Genomic DNA, 25,533 nt, shown 5'->3' with positions numbered 1-25,533 from the left:
TCAGTACCGCTCTGCCCCCTTTGGCTGGAAGGAGGTGTGCCGCACGGCCAACACAAATAATTCTACGCATTGGACGCATAAATTAATACGCGTAAAAAGCCTGCAGCAAGGTGCCACGCGTAAAGTTGTGTGCATGATAAAATCGCCAATATGACTTTTAGGAAATTGTCTTGCCGCAAATCGCGATAACTATTTTACAATGATAAATCGTGCAGCCTTTTTAGCTATGGCCAATCAGGCCTATTTCAATAGAAGATGCACAGTTTCTCCCGACTTTGCTGCATCAATCAAGCAATGAACACACATTCATATAAAATTATACAATTCAGGAGCCAGCAGGAAATTTTTAGGAGCCAGCTTCACTGACATAAATTACAGTAAAGTAAACCATAAAGGATACCAGAGCTGAAGTGAGTAGGAGACATGGGGGGGGAGGGGAGCAGGCATGTACAGGAAGCTAAATGCTTCCTGGCAGCCTCTTCTGGGTCGGCCATTAGTGCGCAGACGCTGGCCAGGTTGGGAAAATCCTACATTGTGCGCCCTACAGCAAGCGCCCAGGGCAAGAAACGTGCATGGCATAGTTGTGATGTAATTTGCATAGTATGTAGGACGTGTGTAGCCGGGCCAGTGCCTGTACACTAATGGCCGATCCAGAAGTAGATGCCGGGGGCATTTAGCTAGCAAATGAGGGGAAGCGGAGGCAGGACAGCTTTCCGTACATGTCTCCCCCCCCCCCCCCCCCCCCCCCCCCCACCTGTCCGTTTCTCCTGCTCATTCAGCTCTGGTAGCCTTTAAACAGACACTGGAGCGGGAAAAAAAATATATCATCATGAATTGGTTGTGTAGTACGGATAATTACTAGAACATTAGTAGCAAAGAAAATAGTCTTATATTTTTATTTTCAGTTATATAGTGTTTTTTTTATAACATTGCTTCATTCTCTAATATTTGCAGTTTACACACTACTCAGCATTCTAGATGATTTTACAGAGCAGGCCAGTGAACTATTGACCTGTTTTTTTCTTCTGCAGAGGACAATACAAAGACTGACAGTTGAGATAACAAGCTTCAGAAGACAGAGCTCTCTGCGACTTTGAAAGTCGTGGAGCTCAATGGCTCTCTTGCATAGATAACTGGAGTTTCTTAACTCCTCCTGTATTGGAAACAATATTAGACTTATGTCTCTGCTCCTAATGTTTTATTTCTTAGCTGTACTGCACATAAAATCATTATCATAATTTTTTTCCGCTTCAGTGTCTCTTTAATGGAAATTAAGTGATTAACAATTGTATCTATCCTCTTACTCTAAAAATGACTGATATCCTACAGTTTTACGTTGTTTAAAAAAGTAGGTTTTTTGTTTTGTCTCCGCTCAATGAAACAGTCTTTTATGTCTCAGAGAGCTGATCTATATGAACTTTTGGCTTTTTTTAATCCATCACCTGCTCTCAGAAGCCCAGTTATCTGCTAGGAATGAAGCATAGGTAATTGTATGCTTGTCAATTGCCCATACACATGTCGATCTCCTGTCACTTTAGGTTCCCTTTAAAAAATGAGGTGCTAGCTGTAATTTTTAAGCAGGCTTGGGTACTGATGAGCTGGTCAGTGAGATGCTAGCACTTTCAAATTGATGTAAATTTTGTTTTAGACAAATGCATGCAGCTTGGAGTTGGGCCAATCAAATGTGGTACCAAATGATTTTGATTGGTACAAATTCAAGCTGCATAAAATTAACAGAAAATTTGCCTTTACTTAAAATGATTAGCTTCTTATTTACCATCTCCTTAGCTAACATGCTTCTGTAATTTGTTCCTGTGACCTGGTCTGCAGATGGTACACCAGTGGATGGTGCTTGCTTTATTACCATCGATGGTCCGTTACTTTACTCCATTTTCTTCTCAAGCTGACCAATAGCTTTTCCTTTAACAAACGTGTATGTAATTGTAAATTGCGCAAGACGAGTACTTAATAGGTTGCATGCAAGCTGTTAATGGAAACCAACATCCTCCTCTAGTGGTAGACAGGTCATGTGTATGCTCGGTGTGTATTCGACCCCGCAAGTGGGGCTTGCACTCTTTTGCAGGTAGGCACTAGTCTGTTTTTAAGTAGCGCTGCTCATTTCCTTGCTATGTGTATGTAATTGTGAACTGTTTTGTGAAGTAACTTTATGATGACTGGAATTCTGTCTATACAGGTGGCTGAGGTTTTGCAGATGCCTGCCATGAGAGTATATGAAGTGGCCACCTTCTATACTATGTACAACAGGAAACCAGTGGGAAAATATCACATTCAGATTTGTACAACAACACCTTGTATGCTTCGAGACTCTGATTCTATACTGGAAGCCATCAAGAAAAAACTTGGTATGTCCTATTTCATAGTGCTGTATTCTTTGTAGCGTGAATCCCATTGTGGAACGCGTTTGAAAAATTACTTTTGCTTCTTAGTACAGCTCTCTGATTTTTAGTCATTAGTGAGGTCAAATTAAGACATTTGGTTCTTTAATGTTGAATATAGACTTTTTTTAGTGGGTAACCTAAAAACCTTATAAAATAGAAATTCTAAAACGTTCACACATTGAAACAAAATTACATTTTGGCTATGGGTAGGTTTTAAAATCTGCTTTATAATCCTAATCCTTTTTTTAAAGGGAGCCTTAACTGAGAGGGATATGGATGTTTCCTTTTAAAAAATACCAGTTGCCTGGCAGTCCTACTGATCTCTTTGGCTGACTGCAGCCAAATCGCACACCTGAAACAAGCATGCAACTAATCCAGTCTGACTTCAGTCAGAGCACCTGGCCTGCATGCTTGTTCAGGGGCTGTGGCTAAAAGTATTAGAGACACGGGATCAGCAGGAGAGTCAGGCAACTGGTAGTATTTTAAAAGGAAAATTCCATATCCTTCTCAGTTTATGTACCCTTTAAGCAGTGTGTCACTTTATTTGTAAGTTAACAGCAATACTTTTGTATCAAATATGGAAGAAACTATTTACAGAGATGTAACATTTATTTGATTACATCATAAAAAGGTCTAGATAATGTGGACCTAATGTGAAAGGTGTCTAGATTTTATTTTTTAACCTCTTCCTACAAAATCAACATAAACATCCTATTTGTGCACCTTTAACCACTTCCGGACCTTGATGATTGAAATCTACGCACTGTTCTGATCCCCTTACCGCTGCCAGGGCGTAAATTTCAATCGTCACGCTGTGCATTCCCACCGATTGCGTCGCTTTCTCCCCGTCGCAGAGCCAACGTTCTTTGGTACCAGCAGTCTCTGGTCCTTAAGGGGGCAGAGACTGCTGGTACGGAAGTGGTTATTGCAGTTTTGTAGAATAAGACCTTTCCTAAGGGAAAGCCTGGTCTTACTCACACAAGTCCGTCTCCATCATATACAGGTTTGTCCATTGCATTTCTACAGTACACAAACCTTTGCACTTCCGTGCACAAGGTTTGAGGCGAATAGAAGTCAGTCGGGTTTTATTGAAAGAAACCATAATCCGTTAAACTACTTACTGGAAATGCTTTCCTCTGCTTGTTACGAATGTAGAACAGTAAATACTGAAGTAGGCGGCGTCTTAGCCTGTGAACTATCATTTTCAGAATGGTAACATAAGTATTGGGCTACGTTCGCAGTGAGGTGTTGCATTGCAGCATAACAGCTGTTTTGTAACATGGCTTGCCACACTGCAATGCGATGATCGCAGTGTGTGTGGCATAACAGCATGCAGCATTTTGACTTGCATGCAGTGCTTTACGGCAAAACGCACTTGTTAACAGTGAAGCATACATTTCATTGACCTTGCTTCACTATATGCAACCAAACACCCAGATAATGTGCAGCTCTTCTTCCCTGATCCATTGCAATGCTTTACTGCTGTGATAGGAGATGCTATGGACACTGAACCTAGCCTTACTCTCATGACAATAGTACCTTAATGTATTAAACCATAGTTGCTTTGTGCTGGCTTTGCACTAGTAATTTTCTCATTTGGTAATTTGTGACTTGTCAGGCAGCAATGTGTTCTGATTGCAGGAATACACGTAGGAGAGACAACACCTGATAAACTGTTCACACTGACTGAGGTAGAGTGTCTTGGAGCCTGTGTGAATGCACCGATGGTACAAATTAATGACCACTATTATGTAAGTATACATGGCCTTTATTGCATTGCTTTAATTGCTCCTCTGTTGCCAGAATTTAGAATGTTTAGTAGGTAATCTGTCGGGGCATTTTGTATAATTTTTGGAAGGTGGGGTATTCTTTGACCAGTAAATATTCTTTTTAATTTCTAATCAAAGAAATCTTTGTGAATTGCATAGTGATGCACTGGTGCTGTGGGAACTGTATGTTGATATACACTTCGTGCAGCTCCTCCAGCCTGACTGCAAGGAACCAGGCTGTGCTAAAACGGAGGAATGTTCCAATAGTGTACTTGAGCTTTATTAAAGTTGCACTTACTAGAATCACAAATGCGCATAAAGGACTGCCGCTGGCCGTGAAGATTGCGACCCCGCCGGCGGGTCGGGGGTAAAGCACCTGCGTGGGCATTCCTTCCCCTCGTGTCCACATCATCTCCAAACGTAGTACGCGCCAGATGATGTGGCTGCAGGAGGACGGAATGCCCGCACAGGTGCAGAAGACCTGACCCGCCGGTGGGGGTCACTATCTTCATGGGCGCCAGTGGGACTGGAGGACCGGGGCTGCGGCAAGGGCACGAGATGGCTGATATGGGCTGGAAGAATCCCCAGGTGAGTAAAATCTGTTTAAATTTTGTCACGTCAGAAGTCCTTTAACAAGGGGTCGATAGCCCATCAACTGTGCCCGCCTTCATCAGGTATGTCACTGGCATGTACACAGGAGTTGAATATTGTGTTGATTGGTAAATTAAGAGGTGGCAAAGACACTTAACGATAATGAGTTGTTGGAAGACTGATCTTCAGTACCATCTAGGTAGAGATGCTCATGTTTGTAGCTTAATGGTAGTTTGCAACAAAAAATTCACACCGCATGCATGCAATTCATGTGATAAGCGATAAAAGGGACAAAAAAAGTTGAGATGTGCACATACAAATTTGTATATTTTTTTTTACTTATACAGTAATTCTGAAATATATTTCTTTTCTGCTGATTTTTCGTATTAAGTTTCATCCTTTTTAGTAGAGATTTTCTCATACTGCGTCTGCACGCAAACTAATGGCCCATACTCACGGGCAGCAAATGTTGCCTGTCGCCAGCACACGTGAGCGTGTGGGCGACAGGCCGGCGACAGCTCCTCGCCAGGTCCCACCACGTACACACGCGGAAGAGGGACCAGCGGCATGACGGAAGCTGTCGCCGACGTTCCTCCTCCCCCCGCCGGAAGCTCTGTGTACCTCAATGGAGGTTGCTGTCGCTAGTCCGCATACTCACGCGGACTAGCGACAGCTGCGGCGGAGTTGCGGCGGCGACTGTCGCCAGGCGATTGAACTTTTCAATCGCCTGGCGACATCAGCGACGGGCGACAGTTCGGGGTGCGCGCCCGTTGCGGGCGACAGTTCGGGGTGTGCGCGGCCCATACTCACGGGCGACCTGTCGCCGCAACACGCGCGCGCCGCGTGTTGAGGCGACAAAAGTCCCTCGTGAGTATGGGCCATAAGATGCGTGCAGCCAGGGTCACGCGGACGCAGGGGCCTGCGACTGGCTCAACCATTGAAACCGAGCCGTGGCATGGGACCAGAGGATCGTTGAGTACTGTTGCGGGCGCAGGGCGACTGCAGGGGGCCGGTAGAAGCCCCAGGTAAGTAAAACTGAATTTTTTTCATTCGTTTTTAGGTTCCCTTTAAGTCGCAAACATGAGCATCTCCACTAGATGGTAGCTGAGATTAGTTTTCCAACAACTTATCGTTAAGTGTCTTGGCCATCTGTTTATGAAAATCTGTAATGAAAAAACCTCCCCTGGTGGGTACTCACCTCGGGTGGGGGAAGCTTCCGGATCGTATTGGGGCTCCCCCGTCGTCCTCGGTCCCGCAGCGGTGGAAATCCTCCCGGAGCCGGGGCGATGTAAATATTTACCTCCTTGGCTCCAGCGCAGGGGCAGTATCCGCTCTCTGCACGGAGATAAGCGAAAATAACTGATCTCCGTCAGCCCGCTCTACTGTGCAGGCGCAAGTCTTCTGCGCCTGCGCAGTAGAGCGGACCCGATGGAGATTGGCTATTTTCGCCTATCTCAGTCAGAAGAGCCACAACAGCGCCCCCGCTGGAGCCAGAAAAGGTAAAGATTGCACAGCCCGACAATTGTCGCCTGTGCATTCCGTGGGCTGCAGTGAGACCGCCGTGGGACACAGGAGGACGGGGGAAGCCTCAATAGGGTCTAGAGCAGGGGAAGGGAATCTATGGCTCGGGAGCCAGATGTGGCTCTTTTGATGGCTACATCTGGCTCACATACAAATCAGTAGGGGTTGATTCACTAAGCTACACTGATCAAGCAGCACAGCTTAGTGTAGCAGCACAAATAACATTTTCAAAGTAGACACGCTACTGCTGTAGCATACACTACTAACTTACTTGCGCTACCCCAAAACTAATCGCTGCTCCAATTGTCCCACACTGGATCCTGCCAGGCTCAGTGACTTTGTAGAACAAGATTCCTGTACTCTGATTGGCCCAATAGGCTGCCTGTCACTTGACAGGCAGCCTATTGGGCCACAGTGCGGGGATCTTGTCCTACAGAGTGAATCAACCCCCAAGTCGGCTAGCTAATTTTAACAATAATTTTATAGCGCTTTTCTCCCTGGGGACTCAAAGCTCTGTGACCCTGCATTATGCAGTCTCAAAGGCTCGGGAAAAGAGGTTGAGTTTTTAGCCTTTTTTTTTAAAGCTGTCCAGAGAAGGAGCCTCTCGTACTGATTGTGGAAGTGAGTTCCATAGAGTAGGGGCTGCATAGGAAAAGGCCCGTGCACCAAATGTTAAGTGTATCCTGGGAATAAACAGATTCATCTTGTTGGCAGAGCGAAGGGTTCGTGGAGGGGCATAAAGTTCCAATAGATCCGCTATGTATTTGGGTCCCATGTGGTTTAGAGCCTTGAATGTCAGCAGGCAGATCTTAAAACGGATTCTCCATTTTACTGGCAACCAGTGAAGAGTTTGCAGTACTGGGGTGATGTGTGAGCTGCGGGGGGGGGGGGGGGGTGCATTGACTAGGAGTCTGGCTGCAGCATTCTGTACTAGTTGTAAGGGGCACAGAACCTTATCTGTAGATCTGATGAACAAGGCATTGGAGTAGTCTCGGCGGGAGGACACAAATGCATGAACCAGGTCAGGTAGGTCTTCAGCTGGGATAAGGTGTTTGATTCTCGCTATATTTCTTAGATGGAAGAAGGAAGACTTGACGACAGCTATACCTTACAATTTTGTAAATACACTAGACACGCATTTATGGATGCTGATGGGTCTTGGGTGCCGGGCTTGAAGGACAGATACACTTGAGTGTCATCTGCATAACAATGGTATCCTAGGCCATAGTTCTGGATTATTTTGCCCAGTGGGAGCATGTAGACTGCAAAGAGTAATGGTGATGGCACAGAACCCTGTGGAACTCCATAGACAAGTGGCACTGGATTAGAATAGTGTGTGCCCAGACATACTTGCTGTGTCCTGCCAGATAGGAAGGTCTGAAACCAGCTAAGAACAGCACCCCTTTGGCCACAGTAATTAAGTCGCTGGACTAGTATTTCATGATCCACAGTATTAAATGCTGCAGACAAGTCAAGAAGAATCAGAATTGAGCAATCACCCTTGTCCCTTGCAGTAAGTAGATCATTCATTACTCGGACTAATGCCGTCTCAGTGTTGTGTCTTTTCCTGAATCCTGACTGAAAAGTATCAAAAATGTTATCTGTAAGCCTGGCTTCTAGCTGGTTGGCGACTGCTTTCTCAATAACTTTTGATAGGAATGGTAAGTTCACCACAGGTCTGTAGTTGGTCACAGAATCAGGATCTAGTGATGGTTTCTTCAAGAGAGGTTTTATGATTGCTTTCTTTAGTTCTTTTGAGAAAAGTCCACTTTGCAAGGAGCGCTGAGTTATTTTGTGATGTGCTGGCCTGTTCAGCTCCGGGCACTGCATTAACCTCCTTAGGCCCGGTTCACATTAGCGGTGGCCGTCCGGAATCGCCGTGCCGGAGCCGGACCGCTTGCAGAACGGACGGAACGGACGCACGGCATAGCAATGAAAGCCTATGCGTCCGTTCACATGCGTCCGTTCTGCCGGACCGGATCCGGACTCCGGCATAAGACCCAACATGCGCTATTTTTTGGTCCGGCTCCTCCGGCAGCCGTATCCGGAGCGGAGCCGGACTGCACCATGCGGCCAATACAAACCAATGAGAACCGGAGAGCGCACAACACACTGGCTAAAAATCCGGATGTTCTACCCCACTTCCTATGCGTATTGAAGCGGCGATTTTGGATGGGGACACATGGGCAAGCATTTTGGAGTGGAGCAGCAGTGATTTTAAACGTGCTAGAGATGGTGGCAGTATGTCGGAGGTGGAGGTGAGTGCTAAACAGCGGAGGGCCTGATTCCACAGGTCCACCTTCTGCTGACCTCCCAGACCCCAACATTTTTATTCCTTTTCTACTATCTTTTGCCAAACGGATCCGGATCGCATCCTGATGAACACCTGATGCAAACTGACCGGATCCGGATCGGATCCGGATCAGAACCGTACGGTTCCGATCCGGATCCGGTCAGGTCATCCGGTCCGTTTGGCAGAGAACCGCAAGTGTGAACCGGGCCTTAGAGGTAACCCCGTGTGATACGCGGGGTAAGCCGCCAGAGGGTGCCGCTCAGGCCCTGCTGGGCCGATTTACATAATTTTTTTTTTTTTTTTGCTGGACGCAGCTAGCACTTTGCTAGCTGCGCCAGCACCCCGATCGCCGCCGCCCCGCGCCCGATCGCCGCTATCCGGTGCGGCCCCCCCAGACCCCGTGCGCTGCCTGGCCAATCAGTGCCAGGCAGCGCCGAGGGGTGGATCGGGACTCCCAGTGACGTCCCGACGTCGGTGACGTCATCCCACCCCGTCGCCATGGCGACAGGGGAAGCCCTCCAGGAAATCCCGTTCTTTGAACGGGATTTCCTGATCGGAGATCGCCGAAGGCGATCGAAGAGGGCGGGGGGATGCCGCTGAGCAGCAGCTATCATGTAGCAAGCCCTGGGCTCGCTACATGATTTAAACAAAAAAAAACTGTTGCGCTTCCCCCTGGCGGAATGTTTCATACCGCCAAGGGGGTTAAGGATCCAGTTGGTCTATAGGTCACCGGTTGTAGGGCGGAGACTTTGAATGAGAATTCCAAAATCTTCTTCACTCAGTGTCAAAGACTTGCCATGGTGGTACGGTAGTAGGCATATGAAAAAGTCCAGCGGTCAATTGATGTTGTTGGTGTAATGCTGGCACGGATGGCAGACACCTTGTTTGTGAAGAAGGCAGAGAATTCTTAACACCTTTCCCTGGAGAATGTGGCTGGGGCTTTTAGGCAGGAAGGATTGCAGAGTGATTCCACTATGTGGAAGAGTTGAGCAGCTCTGTTGTTGGCTGTAGTTATTTTGTGCGAGATGAAGGTATTGTCTGAGGTGTTAAACTAGGCTAGATTTGTGCTCCTCAGACCCTGATTTACGCCACTGTCTTTCTAGTCTGCGCCCTTTCTTTTTTAGATCCATGATGGTTTTGTCAAACCTATTAGCTTTCTGCTTTTTGGTTGCTGATTTGGTGCGCCATGGGGCAATACTGTCAAGTATTTCATATATCATGTTGTTGTACTGGGTTACTAGAGTGTTGAGGTCCAGTGGCTGCATGGTGTAATGGTTCTGCCTCTGACACAGGAGACCAGGGTTCGAATCTCAGCTCTGCCTGTTCAGTAAGCCAGCACCTATTCAGTAGGAGACCTTAGGCAAGTCTCCCTAACACTGCTACGGCCTATAGAGCATGCCCTAGTGGCTGCTTTGAGTCCACCATGAGAAAAGTGCGATATAAATGTTATTTGTCTTGTCTTGTCATTTGACTATGGAGCAGATTTTTAAAATCCAGGTTGGCAGTTATCCTCTCCGGTTTTCATTTATTCAGGGGACGGATTGATAGGGTGATGTTCAATAGTAAACTATATTACCAGTGGTCTGACCATACCACTGGTACAAGCTGTTAGTAGGTATTTCAATTGCTGATGTTGCTGGAAACCAAGAAAAGCTGAAGACTTATCTGACACTTCCGCTGCCTGGTGGATCAACTGTATACCCATCACCATGGCAACAGGGACGTGAGCCCTCTGCTGCGCATGTGCACTGTCCCAGTTTGAAACATAGTGTATGGCTCTCACAGAATTACATTTTAAAATATGTGGCGTTTATGGCTCTCTCAGCCAAAAAGGTTCCTGACCCCTGGTCTAGAGGCTTCCCCCTACTGAGGTGAGTACCCCCCAGGGGAACTTTTTTCAGTACAGGTTTTCTTTAATTAACCAGTTCGGCCTATCTGGACGAGCTTTCTCGTCCAGATAGGCACTGCATCTTCCCCTGCATGGTGCGCGCGATCGGGCGCGCGCGTACCCGCCGCCCCCCCGATCAGTGAATGGGAATATAATTCCCATTCACCGATCTAACCTCCCCGCAGAAATACCGACGCTTTCTCTCCAGAGAGCACGGTATTTCTGCCCCCAGGAAACAACTCCTCTGATCTTTAGTTCCTGGATGCGAAATCGTTTGCATCTAGGAATTTTTTCACTGTGGCCATCTTGTGGCCCAATAGTAAACTGCACCCACATACATTTTTAATTAAAACTATTATTTTACATGTAAAACAAACAGTTTCCCTCCCACACCAAAAATTACCCACATACATTTTTTATTAAAAAAAAACCAAAAAAAAAAAACAAATAGTTACGCAAGGGTCTGAACTTTTTAAATATGCACGTCAAGAAAGTATGTTATTACAGTGGAGGAAATAATTATTTGACCCCTCACTGATTTTGTAAGCTTGTCCAATGACAAAGAAATGAAAAGTCTCAGAACAGTATCATTTCAATGGTAGGTTTGTTTTAACAGTGGCAGATAGCACATCAAAAGGAAAATCGAAAAAATAACCTTAAATAAAAGATAGCAACTGATTTGCATTTCATTGAGTGAAATAAGTTTTTGAACCCCTACCAACCATTAAGAGTTCTGGCTCCCACAGAGTGGTTAGACACTTCTACTCAATTAGTCACCCTCATTAAGGACACCTGTATAAAAGACACCTGTCCACAGAATCAATCAATCAAGCAGACTCCAAACTCTCCAACATGGGAAAGACCAAAGAGCTGTCCAAGGATGTCAGAGACAAAATTGTAGACCTGCACAAGGCTGGAATGGGCTACAAAACCATTAGCAAGAAGCTGGGAGAGAAGGTGACAACTGTTGGTGCGATTGGTCGAAAATGGAAGGAGCACAAAATGACCATCAATCGACCTCGCTCTGGGGCTCCACGCAAGATCTCACCTCGTGGGGTGTCAATGGTTCTGAGAAAGGCGAAAAAGCATCCTAGAACTACACGGGAGGAGTTAGTGAATGACCTCAAATTAGCAGGGACCACAGTCACCAAGAAAACTATTGGAAACACACTCCCCCGCAATGGATTAAAATCCTGCAGGGCTCGCAAGGTCCCCCTGCTCAAGAAGGCACATGTGCAGGCCCGTCTGAAGTTTGCCAATGAACACCTGCATGATTCTGTGAGTGACTAGAAGGTGCTGTGGTCTGATGAGACCAAAATAGAGCTCTTTGGCATTAACTCAACTCGCTGCGTTTGGAGGAAGAAAAATGCTGCCTATGACCCCCAAAACACCGTCCCCACCGTCAAGCATGGGGGTGGAAACATTTTGCTTTGGGCGTGTTTTTCTGCTAAGGGCACAGGACAACTTAATCGCATTAACGGGAAAATGGACGGAGCCATGTATCGTGAAATCCTGAACGACAACCTCCTTCCCTCTGCCAGGAAACTGAAAATGGGTCGTGAATGGGTGTTCCAGCATGACAATGACCCAAAACATACAGCAAAGGCAACAAAGGAGTGGCTCAAGAAGAAGCACATTAAGGTCATGGAGTGGCCTAGTCAGTCTCTGGACCTTAATCCAATAGAAAACCTATGGAGGGAGCTCAAGCTCAGAGTTGCACAGAGACAGCCTCGAAACCTTAGGGATTTAGAGATGATCTGCAAAGAGGAGTGGACCAACATTCCTCCTAAAATGTGTGCAAACTTGGTCATCAATTACAAGAAACGTTTGACCTCTGTGCTTGCAAACAAGGGTTTTTCCACTAAGTATTAAGTCTTTTATTGTTAGAGGGTTCAAAAACGTATTTCACTCAATGAAATGCAAATCAGTTGCTATCTTTTATTTAAGGTTATTTTTTCGATTTTCCTTTTGATGTGCTATCTGCCACTGTTAAAATAAACCTACCATTGAAATGATACTGTTCTGAGACTTTTCATTTCTTTCATTGGACAAACTTACAAAATCAGTGAAGGGTCAAATAATTATTTCCTCCACTGTATATTATTTAAAATTATAAGCTTATAAATAGTGATGGACGCAAATTGAAAAAATGCACCTTTATTTCTAAATGAAATATATCGGCACCATAAATTGTGATAGGGACATCGTTTAAACGGTGTAATAAACCGGGACAGATGGGCATATAAAATACATGAGTTTTAATTACGGTAGCGTATATTAATTTCAAACTATAATGGCCTAAAACTGAGAAATAATGAATTTTTTTCATTTTTCTTAATCTTCCTGTTAAAATGGATTTAGAAAAAAATAATTCTTAGCAAAATGTATCACCCAAAGAAAGCCTAATTAGTGGCGGAAAAAACAAGATCTAGATCAATTCATTGTGATAAGTAGCAATAAAGTTATAGGCGAATGAATGGGAGCTGAACGTTGCTCGGATGCATGAGATTTTCGGACTGCGGTGCTGAACCGGTTAACTTATCAAGCAATCACACAATGAATTTAACTCCTGTGCCCATGCCAGTGATGTACCTGACAAAGTCCTGTAATGCCAAAAGTGTGGCAATGCCACACAGACGTGCTACTGGAGCCTGGTTCACATTAGGACCATCAGTGCTGCAGGAAGTGGCAGGCACAGTTCACGGGCAATTGCCCTTGTTAGGCGCATTCTTGTTTTCTTCCACTAATTGCAAGTTTTAACTGTAACAGAACCAATAAAGCTTTATTACACGATTGTAGCGCTCCTGTTTTTTTTTTTTTTTTTTCAAATCACACTGGCTTATGAATTTTGTATTAATTTGTCAATCTGTGCTACAGTTATTTCTGTTGAATGGATTTCTTCTCTGCATCATGTTTGCAGAATAAGCTTTTGCTTTCTTAAAATGGAACTGAAAATAAGAGCTTCACTTATTTGGGGCTTCTGCCATTCCCCTGCAGCCGACCTATGCCCGCGCAGCTGCTCACTGATGCTCCGATCCCCTGCCATGGCTCACTTTTCACTTCACGCAGTTGGAGCGCACTGTGCATCCTCGTTCAGGCGCAGAAGACGTTTTCTCCTACTGCGCCTGCGCAGGATGCTCCTGGATACGAGAACCCGTACAAGGATACGCGTTACCAGGGTGCAGTGGATGTCGACTCAGAAATCTGCTTCCACTGCGTTAGGAAAAGTGAGCCGCGGCATGGGAACAAAGGACCGGTCAGGACAGCGTGGGGGCACAGGTTAGCTGCAAGGGGCTGGCAGAAGCCCCACGTAAGTGAAGCTTTTTTTTTCTGTTCCACTTTAAGCTTCTGAATCTTTCGTGTGGACCTGATAATATCAAGAGCTAGTTTATATACTAAAACTGTTCTACTCCAAATGTAGCCAGCGTACCAGAGTTTTGGACTATTTTTGTTGTTTTGAGGTAGAATTTCACTATCCTTCAGCCACACAACCAACTAAAATAGAATCTATGCAGCCTCATATCCCTGGAATGTTGCAGTGGGTGCCTATTGTAGCTGTGTTTTTTTATGTCCTCTCTGAAATCTAGTTCACAGTACTCAGTTGTGTTGCAGAATAATTCTGCATGTCAACTCCCTGCCCAATCAAATCTATGGGCCTGTTCACAGTACTGCATTGTAACTGATCACGTTGTTCTAACTCTCTGCATTCATGATTTGTATTAAAGAGTACCTAAATTATAAATTACAGTTTCCTTTAAACTTAAGTTTCCAAGATGCATTAAATCGCATATATTCCACATATGGTCTTGAAACCATAGTACGTGTTGCATACTAAGTTTTATGCATGTTCTCAGTATTAATTGTATGCTTGTAAAATATAACTCCTGAAAGATTTTTTTCATAGCAAACAAGGTTTTTTTTTTTGTTTTTTTTTTAAAGACTGACCACATAAGCCAGCCATTAAATTACCTTCTGGCATCTAAAAGATAAATATTTTATTTTTGCTCCAAAACTGTACATAAAATGACTTGACCTATAGATTACATGTATTTGGGAACATTTTTTTTGTTTCTTGAATGAAAAACTGCCCAGCTATTTATATGTGGTTTATGGAAAATGTTCTGTTCCATGTTGGGCGAAGCAGCTACTGTGCTTCTGTATATGTACACAAGGCGCAGAAGCATGGAACAGAACTCTGTGTCAGGGTGGCCGAAGCTTTCAGCCGTTCGCACACATTAAAATATTTTTATGGTCCTCTGCAGGAGCTTGCAATTGCTTCAGTGTTTGTTTAGCTTACATCCAGATTGAGATTGTTGCTGTGTTACTAGCTAGATAATCCACCTGCTAATCTCAAAGCAGTACAGTGAGACTTTCAATAAAGGTTTTTAGATGTGCAGATGGTGTTTATTGTATGGAGAGTGGCGCACATGTACACCAGACAAAAAGATGGCTCTGTTGTCTTTATTACGTATAGAAATAAATGGTGAGAACAAATCTGCCTTGCCTAACATTATTCATATAAAACTATGCCAAGAAAACTGAAATAAGTCATTGGGGTATGAAAATAATTTGGAAATAAACCGTGTAGGACAATGCTTTGGTGTAATAATGATAATTTAATACCTGAGCTGTTCTATATATTCAGTGTGGTCACATGGCCTAACCATTTACAGTTGAATGGCACAACAGTAGTACAGTATTAGGAGCACCTGACTTCTGGGCCTCAATTCTGGTAGCTATGTGAGGTAAAGATTTTTTGTAGGTAAAATACCCCATGAGGTAAATTGAGGTAAAAGATGAGGTATTTCAGCGGTAAGCATGCAGTAAATAGTAGTTTTTGTCTTCCATAAGTTAGGATAGTCTTTGGAAGATGTTTTTTTTTTGTTTTTGAGCGGGGAAGGTGTATTTGATTATGTAGCAACCTATGAAAAGTATATTTATATGCATCGCTTATAGAAAAAAAAATCCAGTAAATATTTGGAGTTTTATTTCTGCTATTCTTTTCTATTACAAAGCCTAAATAGGAACGCCACTACAAACTGCAAAATGCATACAAATTAACTTTCCCTCCAGGTACAGGCAGGTCTTAAACTGATCGGGAAAGTGGCCTCAATTCTGGTAGTTATCAAACAAATTACCTCATGTGAGGTCATTTACCTCATGTGAGGTCATTTACCTCATGAGGAAATGACATTAAGCAATTCTGGTAGGTTTTAGTCATGTTTTACCCCACGAGTTAAATTATAAGGTAATTTACCGAAAATGGCTATTCTCATGGAAATTAGGGGGCATGTTAGCACATAATTTACCGATCAGTTTCGGGCCCAGTGCATACCAAAACCGCTAGCAGATCCTCAAAACGCTAGAGATTTTTAGAGCAGATTTCAGAGCGATTCTAGGCATGTTTAGAGAAGTTTTAGTGTTTTTGGGAGCGTTTTTGTGTAGCAGATTACAAATATTGTTACAGTAAAAGCTGTTACTGAACAGCTACTGTAACAAACGCCTGGAAAACTGCTCTGATCTAGCGGTTTCCAGAGCGGTTTGAGCTTTTCCTATACTTTACATTGAGGCTGAAACGCTTCTGCAAACCGCAAAAGTGCTGCAGGACCCACGTTTGCGGTTTGCTAAAAACCTCACACCGCTGGAGTGCACCATTCCATTGAAATACATTAGCCAAGCATTTTCACAGGCGGAAGCGGTTTGGAAAACGCTACAAAACCCGCTCTGTGTGCACCAGGCCTCAGACCTGCCTGTACCTGGAGGTAAAGTCAACTTGTATGCATTTTGCAGTTTTTAGTGGAGTTCCTATTGCTGTTTTAGTGGAGTTCCTATTCAGGCAGTGCAATAGAAAAGAATAGTAGAAATAAAACTACAAATATTTTGTGGATTTTTTTTTTTTATTTAACCTCTTGAGGACCGCAGTGTTAAACCCCCCTAAAGACCAGGCAATTTTTCATTAAATTGGCCACTGCAGCTTTAAGGCCAAGCTGCAGGGCCGCACAACACAGCACACGAGTGATTTCCCCCCCCTTTTTCTCCCCACCAACAGTGGGGTCTGATCGCCCACTCCCCCCATATGTTTGTCTGTGTTTGTTTTTTATACAAAAAGTGTGTTTTTTTTTTATTTCATTGTAAACCCACCTGACCCCCCCACCGCCAGCCAGTCCCCGTGATCAGATGTCGACAGCCGATCACCTCTGCGTCTCAGGAGGGGACAGCCGTGTCACACGGCTGTCCCCAGTACAGCGCTGCTGCTGATCGCAGCGCTGTACATGTAATTAGACGGCCACTCGGAGACTGAAGCCCACCACGCAGGAGATGCGCGCGCACCCTGCGTGCGATCTCCTGCAAAACAGAGCCCCAGGACGCTGGCGCAACACCCATCGGCGTGACGCGGTGGGCTAGAGGTTAAGAGATGCCTGTAATTATGGAAGACCATTAAACCTCATGTTTTTCCTCATGTTTGGTACTGGAGAAAAATCTTTCAGAATTGCTAAAAAAAAGAGGAAAAAGCCTCATGAGGAATTTTACCTAGAATAAAATATTTACCTCACATAGCTATCAGAATTAATGGATACACCTTCCTATTCTGGGGCCTACACCTGCAGGCTGCCTTATGGATTAGTGTTCTTGCTGTTTATCTCCTGTTTGTAGAGAGACTGAGAACCAAAGACTTCTGACTAGAATGGTTAATTAGATTATTTTGGGTTGATGCAAATTTGTTAATAAATGAAGTAGCTGATGATTTTTAATGTTACATTTCCAAGCTGCATAATATTAGAATAAAATCTGCATCAATTTGTGATTATTAGCAACTCATTGACAATGCTGACCATTTGTGGCAGTTGGGAACAGTCTTGTAGAAACCAGGATTCTGTCAGCTGGTTACTTAGCACATGTCCAGTACCGTATGCTATATTTTTTTTTTCCCTCATGATTAAATTTAACAATATGACTTGCTTCATTTCTATTTTCTAGGAGGATCTTCTACCAAAGGATATTGAAAATATAATAGATGACTTAAAAGCTGGTAAAGTGCCCAATCCTGGACCAAGGTTAGCATAACCTACGTATAAATTGTGCTTCTGAATAGACAGCATGACCTACATGTAAACTGCATCTAAATAAATACAGTGGAACCTCGGTTTGTGAGCATAATTCGTTCCAAAAACATGCTTGTAATCCAAAGCACTCTTATATCAAAGCAAATTTCCCCATAACAATGGATGGAAACCAGGTGATTCATTCCACAATCCAAAAACAGTTATAGTAAAATAGTATAAAATAAAAATGTAAACAAGACTTTCACTATAACTAACAGACTCATTGCCGTCTGTTGGCTCACCCCAACCTTTTTTTGTGTGTGGCTTTAACTAGGATCTTATTGAATAACCGTTACTTTTGAGGATGTCATGGAAATGTAACTTTGCACAGTCCCTACACTCAGATTAAGCTCAAAATACAATCCTACAGTGCCAAAGGGAGAACTATCGGCTCAGTTGTGATGACGTGACGCACAAATACTTTTTTTATTTTATTTTTTTGCTTATATATCAAGACATTGCTTGTATATCAAGTCAAAATTTCACAAATGTTTTTGCTTGTAATAAAGCGCTCTTTATGTGTACCAGAGACGAGTTAGGTTGAAAGTTTTATGCATACCTGGGGCTTCCTCCAGCCCCATCCACAAGAATCGCTCCCACGCCGCCGTCTTGTCTTCTCCAGCTCCGGTACCGGGTCCTGTAACTTTAGCCAGTCGTGGCCAGTCTGAGTAGGCGCAGTGTGCTCTTTATGGCAGAGAATAGTACTGCGCAGGAAGCCCCAGGTATGGAGGAAGCCCTAGGTATGTATAAAACTTTTAACTGAACTTGTCTCTGGTTTCCGTTAAACAAAGTTACTCTCAATCCAAGGTTTTACTGTACATGAATCTTTTTGCTTTATTTTTCCCTCACAAACGTATTAGGGCCAGTTCAGATGGAAATTTGCTGGTATTTATTACTAGGGACACACTACGTCATAATTAAGTTAAATAGGTTCGTCCACCTCTCGTCATTTACCACCGTTTGCTCAATCACTGCAGTTGTTTGTTTCCTGAGAGCCTGCATGCAGCTTCTGAAGTCGGCTACGTTCACGGTTACATTCTATACCCCCTGGGGCTGTAAACGTCACAACAAACCACGTCAAACGCTTTTCTATGCGGTAGTAGAAAAGCATTTGGCTGCAACAAACCAAGCAGCCAGGAGCTGTTCATCAGAACCGACTCTTAACATTTCAGCTAGTCTTTTTATACCTCATTCTGTTATTTCGTAACTGAATTACACACAAAGAGAACTGGTGAATTTGCAAATGGTGTCTAGGAAATAATACAAAAAATGCCAAACTGCTGTAGGCTTAAAGGGACACTTAAGAGAGGAATAAAAAAAAATCAGTTTTAATTTCCTGGTCAGCTAGTTTCGTTTTCGCTGACAGCCCTGGCCAGGCATATTTTTCTTCGCCTTCCTGTCCGCAATAGTGTCCTGCGCCTGAGCAGGACGCTATTAAAGACGGGAATGTGAAAGATATGCGTGGCCAGGCTTGCGCAGAAAGCCCGGCGACTCCCTGTCGGCAAAAACTAGCTGGCGGCGGGGGACCGGAGGTTCTGTGAGTGATTGTGAGGGCATGGGATGGCTGGAGGGGGCTGGTAGGCCAAAGCACATAAAACTGATTTTTTTTTTCTTTAATTCCTGGCTCAAGTGTCCCTTTAACCAGTTCCCTACCCTGGGGTTTCCCCCCTAAAAAACCCAAGCAATTTTCTACATTTCACAGGTCTCCCATTCATTAGCCAATAACTTTAGCAGTACTTATCACAAATAAATGATCTATACCTTGGTTTTTTTTGCCACCAATTAGGCTTTCTCTGGGTGGTACTTTTTGCTAAGTATTATTTTACTTTGAATGCATTTTAAAGGGAATAAGGAGAAAAAAAATGAAGTCATTTCTCAGTTTTCAGGCATTACCGTTTAAAAATAAAAAGTATTACTGTAGATCAAGCCCACATATTTTATTAGTCCATATGTCCTGTTTATTTCAACATTTTAATTATCTTCCTAGTACAATGTATGGCGACAATATAATATTTGTAAATAAAGGTGTAATTTTTCAATTTTTTTGCTTTGCACTTTACTAGCAATTACAAGCCGTATTTGCCAAAATAACACTAATATACCCTCACGGCATACATATCTAAACTGCTAAGTCCATTTATTAGCTCCCACCCCCGTAGTTAGCAAGATGTGCCCCTTTATTACCCTCCACCCCCCATAGATAGCCAGGAGTGCACCTTTATTCCCCCCCACCCCCATAAATAGCCCGGTGTGCCCCTTTATCCCCCCCCCCCATTATAGATTGCCAGATGTGTCCCTTATTAGCCCCTCCACCATAAAAATCCCAGATGTGACCCTTTATTAGCCAGATTCGCCCCTTTGTCCCCCTACCCCCATTGATAGCCAGGTTTGCCCCTTTGTTCTCCTCCAATAGGTAATCAGATGTACCCTCTCTTCCACCTCCCCCCCCCCCCCCCCCATGGATAGCCAGGTGTCCCCCTTTATCCCCCCAGTATAGCCAGATGTGCCCCTTATCAGCCCCTCCCCCAGTATAAAAGATATATATGTGCCCCCTTGACCCCCCCATAGATAGCCAGGTGTGCCGCTGTATTCCCCCCCCCTCCCCATAGATAATTAGATGTGTCCCTTTGTCATTGCCCCCCCCCCCCATTTATATAGCCAGGTGAGCCCCTTTGCCCCCATAGATAGCCAGGTGTGCCGCTGTATTCTCCCCCCCTCCCCATAGATAATTAGATGTGTCCCTTTGTCATTGTCCCCCCCATATATATATATAGCCAGGTGAGCCCCTTTGCCCCCATAGATAGCAGAGTGTGCCCCTTTGCCCCCCTCCCCATAGATGGCCAGGTGTGTAATTATCCTGCCCCCTCTCCCCCTTAGATAGTCCCCAGATAGCCATTATGCCCCCCTCCCCTCACCTCCATGCTGCGATCGGGCAAGCAGCATGGAGGATTAGCATGTAAACAGCTCACCTTGCCTCATTCCAGCGCGATCAGCCTCCCCTCCGTGCATTACCTCTGCCTGCGTCATAATGACGAATGGACCGGGTCCCGGCTTGAAGACGTCATCAAGCCGGGACCCGATCCATTCGGCATAATGACACAGGCAGTGGTAATGCACGGAGGGGAGGCTGATCGCACTGGAACAAGGTGAGGTATGTTTACATGCTAATCCTCCATGCTGCCCGATCGCAGCATGGGAGAAGGGGGGGGTAGAATGCTAAATTACAGGGGATCGGGCAGGGGGTTGGAGGATCGGACCCCCGGGAGGGCATCCTTAATTAGTGTAGTTAGAGGGAGGGGGGTTAATGAGCTCAGACGCGTGCTAGCATGCGTACTGTGCTCCTTAAAGGGAACTGACTTATAATCACGTCATGTGGCTTTCAAGAGCCACTTACAATGACGTGATTATACTGCATGTAGGATGCGAAGTGGTTAAACAAGTTTTTCTGCATTTTCCCTATTTTCATGCATCATTATCAGGATCTAAATCCGAAAAAAAATCCCCTCAAGACGTAAAACAGAAGCTTCTGCTTTGCAGCTAATTATTTTTGCAGAAAGATGGTCATTTGTTCTCCAAAACAAATAGTTTCCATGGTTGTTAATATATGCAATCTAAATTTAATACAAATCTTTAAAAGTCAAAGCGGTCTGCTAATTCACATGGAAATGTAATGTCATTGATATTGGCTTTCAAAAAGTCTGTATTTTTAAGAAAAAGCTATAGCTATAAATTGCCCTCTAGTGATTACTGTCATCACTAGAGCAGATGGTGTTTCTACATATTGTTGCAGGCAGGCCACCTCCCTGCAGAATAAACAAATTATTACCCTACCGCAATTGCTCCCACCCCTCCACAGATTACAGATTCAAGGCAGTGTGTACTGAAAAATGAAGCATATAACTACTTTTCCTGCATTCCAAGTTGCAGGCTCTTCTCTTCTGCCTCCCACTTATCAATCACTGTCTCTCTAGTCACAGCATATTTAAGCCTTGCTCTAGATTTCTATATTCATTGTGGGATGGGGGGCATTGCTCCACTGCACTATACAGTATAAGTCAATTTTTGGCCCACAAATCTGTGTTTATATTCAAGTTTAAAGAGAGTCTGAAGCGAGAATAAATCTCGCTTCAGACCTCATAGATAGCAGGGGCATGTGTGCCCCTGCTAAAACGCCGCTATCCCGCGGCTTAACGGGGGTCCCTTCACCCCCAAATCCCCTCCGTACAGCCGGGGAGCGCTTCCGCATTGGGGCAGGGCTAACCGCCGCAACCCTGCCTCATACGCGTCTATCAGACGCGTACCTCCGCCTCTCCCCCACCCCTCTCAGTCTTCCTTCACTGAGAGGGGAGGGGGAGAGGCGGTGATGCGCGTCTGATAGACTTGCTGAGAGGCAGGGCTGCAACCGTTAGCCCTGCCTCCAGGAAGAGAAAATTTTATGACCAAGTTTTCCGGGGGTGGGTTTGGGGGTGAAGGGAACCCCGTTTAGCCGCGGGATAGCGGCGTTTTAGCAGGGACACACATGCCCCTAATAACTATGACCTCTGAAGCGAGATTTATTCTCGCTTCAGAGTCTCTTTAAAGACAAACTTCAGGTGTGTATCTTCAAAAACCACAGTGTTACACTTTTTACAAAAGATTTTTTCACTGACTCCATATGCGGCTGGGTCAGCCAAAAAGACTGGTTTTGTAGCTGCAATAAGAATCAAGTTCCAGGTTTGCAGTTTTGAAACAATTTCATGTTTTTTTTTCTTTAACATGCAAAATGTTAACTTGGAATTTTCCTATTCTGTTAATATACTGTGATTCTGTTATAAATGTTATATACTTTGCTGCACTAGTGAAGAAACTATATTTTGTTTTCTCATAGGAATGGTCGCTTTTCATGTGAACCTGCTGGAGGACTGACTTCTTTGACTGGACCTCCACCTGAACCAGGCTTTGGTGTACGGGCAGATCTCTGAAATCGCTGTGTAATATTAATTGATACACTCTTGTAAACATTAATAAAACACTGTCTTGTTCCAATATTCCAGTGTTGTATAATATGTGCCACAGTACATAAAATACTTTAGTCCAATTCATAATGTAATGGCAAAGTATAAAAGCTAGCACTATGTTCAGGTCAGTAATGACCAGATTTGTGTTGTAATGTTCAATGTGTTATGCTGTCCCACTGAAATATTCTACGTACAAGCCAAAAATTGTGATCAATAGCAGGGTGTTGGAGTCGAGGCAATTTTGGGCACCCGGAGTCGTTGATTTCATAAACTGAGGAGTCTGAGTCGGATGATTGTTGTACAAAATCCACAGCCCATTAGACTAAGGAGTTGGAGCCATTTTGGGTACCTGGAGTCTGAGTCGTGGTTTCATAAACTGAGGAGTCGGAAGATTTTTGTACTGACTCCATAGCCCTGATCAATAGTATACCTCCTCCCCAGAAAGCTTCTACAACTATATATAAAAAGAATCCCAGAATCTCCATGGATGGATAATTGGACTTTCATATGGACTGCTCTATGCCACTGAGAAAGTGGCAGGCATTTTTTACTAGACACATATTTGTGCATTTGTTTGCTATTTTCAATCCACTAGGAAGGATTAATCTGGGACTTTAAGATTTATGTAACAAGTTACATTTTATGTTTAAAATTGTCCTATCAACTTTATTTTCAAACATAGTTGCACAACACTGTAATCTGACTGAGAATCAAGCTGCTACCATAGCACGGTATCACTGGATGCAGTGCAACATTATGCATTTGTGTGTCCCCTGCCATTTCTCATCCCCCTCCCTCCATCCCTACCCTGATGAGGAACATTTTGCTATTGCTCCTGCTCAGTCTTTCCATCTATGAACTACAAAATAAACTAGGAGGAGGTAATACACTTGATATTTAGGGAGTCAGGCCTTCTTTACAATGGTCAGTTGCATTGCAGAATAATTCTGCATGTATACTCACTGCTCATAATTATATAGGCCTGTTCACAGTACTGCTTTGTAAATGATTACATTATTCTAACGTGCTGCATGCAGGCTTTGTATTAAAGTCTATGGCCAGTCTCTATTGCAGTTCACACTGATAACACATGCGTTATGCAATTGACCACTGTGAACCTAGCCTCAACAGATTACTTTCAAAAGTGGATTCTATCTGAATGATCAAACCTGCCAGAGAAAAAAAAACTGCTCCCAGTGCCTGAACCGATGTGTATATGATGCATTTTTTTTATAAAAATAGATGCAAAATACTGTTTTGCAGTGGAAAGAAGATGGCTACTATAGTTGGTGGATGAGATTCTAATAATTTTCTTGCATGCAAATTCATTGTGAACTGCATGAAGTTTAGAATTAGACCAATGAAATCTCCCTACTGATTTAAACTGGCCCAATTGTAAGCAGTATACAATCTCTGCATGAAATCTGATGGAATAATTAGTATCTCACCAACCCTCTTATGATTACTTGAGTGCTGTCCTTGCCTCTTCGGATTCACCCCAAATAGAGAGGAAGAAGCTCTGTGCCATCAACATGTACCCAGCAATACCCTGTAAGCATTTTCACTAGATGTTTCCAGTGTTACTTCTCTAATCCCATTTCAGCTCTTCTTTTCTGGCTATACCAGAACTATACAAATCACAGGAAGTGTAATAGTTTATAAGCAAAAAAATAAAAAGGCAATACACTGCTTTGAGGCCTCACACCCAAAACCTGGTAAGAGATGGAGCAGAGGAGTATGTTTACAGATACCACTTGGAATTATCAACTACTGGGTAAAGATCTGCAGTCCACCAATCCCCCCTCAAACTCATTGGCATCAATTCACTAAGAGCATGTTGGAGATAAGGCAAGAGAAAACTTACCTCCACACAGTGAGAGTTTATCTCTTCATTCCTTAAAGGGATACTGTAGGGGGGGGGGGGGTCGGGGGAAAATGAACTTACCCGAGGCTTCTAATGGTCCCCCGCAGGCATCCTGTGCCCGCGTAGCCGCTCACCGATGCTCCGGCCCCGCCTTCGGTTCACTTCTGTAATTTCTGACTTTAAAGTCAGAAAACCCCTGCGCCTGCGTTGCCGTGTCCTCGTTCCCGCTGATGTCACCAGGAGTGTATAGCACAAGCCCAGTATGGTCTGTGTCTGCGCAGTACGCTCCTGGTGACATCAGGGGAAGCGAGGACACGGCGACGCAGGCGCAGGGGTTTTCTGACTTTAAAGTCAGAAATTACAGATGTGAACCGGAGGCGGGGCCGGAGCATCGGTGAGCGGCTACGCGGGCACAGGATGCCTGCGGGGGACCATTAGAAGCCCCGGGTAAGTTCAACTCCTTTTCCCCCGACCCCCCTACAGTATCCCTTTAAGTTACCTCCTCTGTAGTTACTTTCACATGCAATTAATGTACAGCCTGTCTAGAATTCTGGAGTTATTTTAAGGATTGAAGAGTTACCTTAAAGGCAGAAGAGTTAACTTTAGGTTTGCCTGAGGTAAAATGTTTCCTGAATACTACATGCCTCGTCACCATGGTGATAACTATAGAAACGTTATTAAAGACAGGAAATGAGCTTAGTGAATTGAGGCCATTGTTTGGCAAATTGGACTAGCAGAAACAAGATGAACTCTTTTTAGGCCTAACTACTGGATCTTTCCCACACATGGCTTAAAAACAAACCTAGCGATCCACCCCACACAATACACCAAACACTAGCATCCTCTTGAAAGAAAACTTATTTCCTGGAATGGGGGAGGTATAAAGGTTCCTTTACTGAATTTCTATAATTGTATTACTTTAATTAGAGGTACTTGTCATCAGATTACATATGCACAGCCAGAAGTGACTGCCTGCAGCATTAAGTACATATGACATAATTCCCTGCTTTGGTTTCTTATTCAGATGTCTACTAATACAGGGTTCACATGCAACCTTTCAAGGACCATCTAAGTTACACCCTTACATCATTCAAAAGATGCTTTAAAA

At 44.1% G+C, this 25,533-nt stretch overlaps 1 protein-coding gene across 2 annotated transcripts in view; it reads left to right on the top strand.

Annotated features, from left to right (window-relative positions):
• The window catches only part of LOC137518825 (NADH dehydrogenase [ubiquinone] flavoprotein 2, mitochondrial-like), a 74,009-nt gene extending 51,418 nt beyond the window's left edge, over positions 1-22,591 (top strand). For both annotated transcript variants that reach the window (XM_068237182.1, XM_068237183.1), the window contains exons 5-8: positions 2,195-2,363; positions 4,041-4,150; positions 17,440-17,516; positions 22,432-22,591. In XM_068237182.1, coding sequence (XP_068093283.1) covers positions 2,195-2,363; positions 4,041-4,150; positions 17,440-17,516; positions 22,432-22,525 — 450 coding nt within the window. In that variant the 3' untranslated portion in view covers positions 22,526-22,591. The remainder of the gene's footprint in view (positions 1-2,194; positions 2,364-4,040; positions 4,151-17,439; positions 17,517-22,431) is intronic.
• The last annotated feature ends 2,942 nt before the right edge of the window (positions 22,592-25,533 follow it).

The sequence above is a fragment of the Hyperolius riggenbachi genome, chromosome 5 (assembly GCF_040937935.1).
Source record: "Hyperolius riggenbachi isolate aHypRig1 chromosome 5, aHypRig1.pri, whole genome shotgun sequence".
NCBI lineage: Eukaryota > Metazoa > Chordata > Amphibia > Anura > Hyperoliidae > Hyperolius > Hyperolius riggenbachi.
The sequence above is the reverse complement of the archived record's forward strand: the minus strand, read 5'-3'. Positions and strand labels throughout refer to the sequence as shown.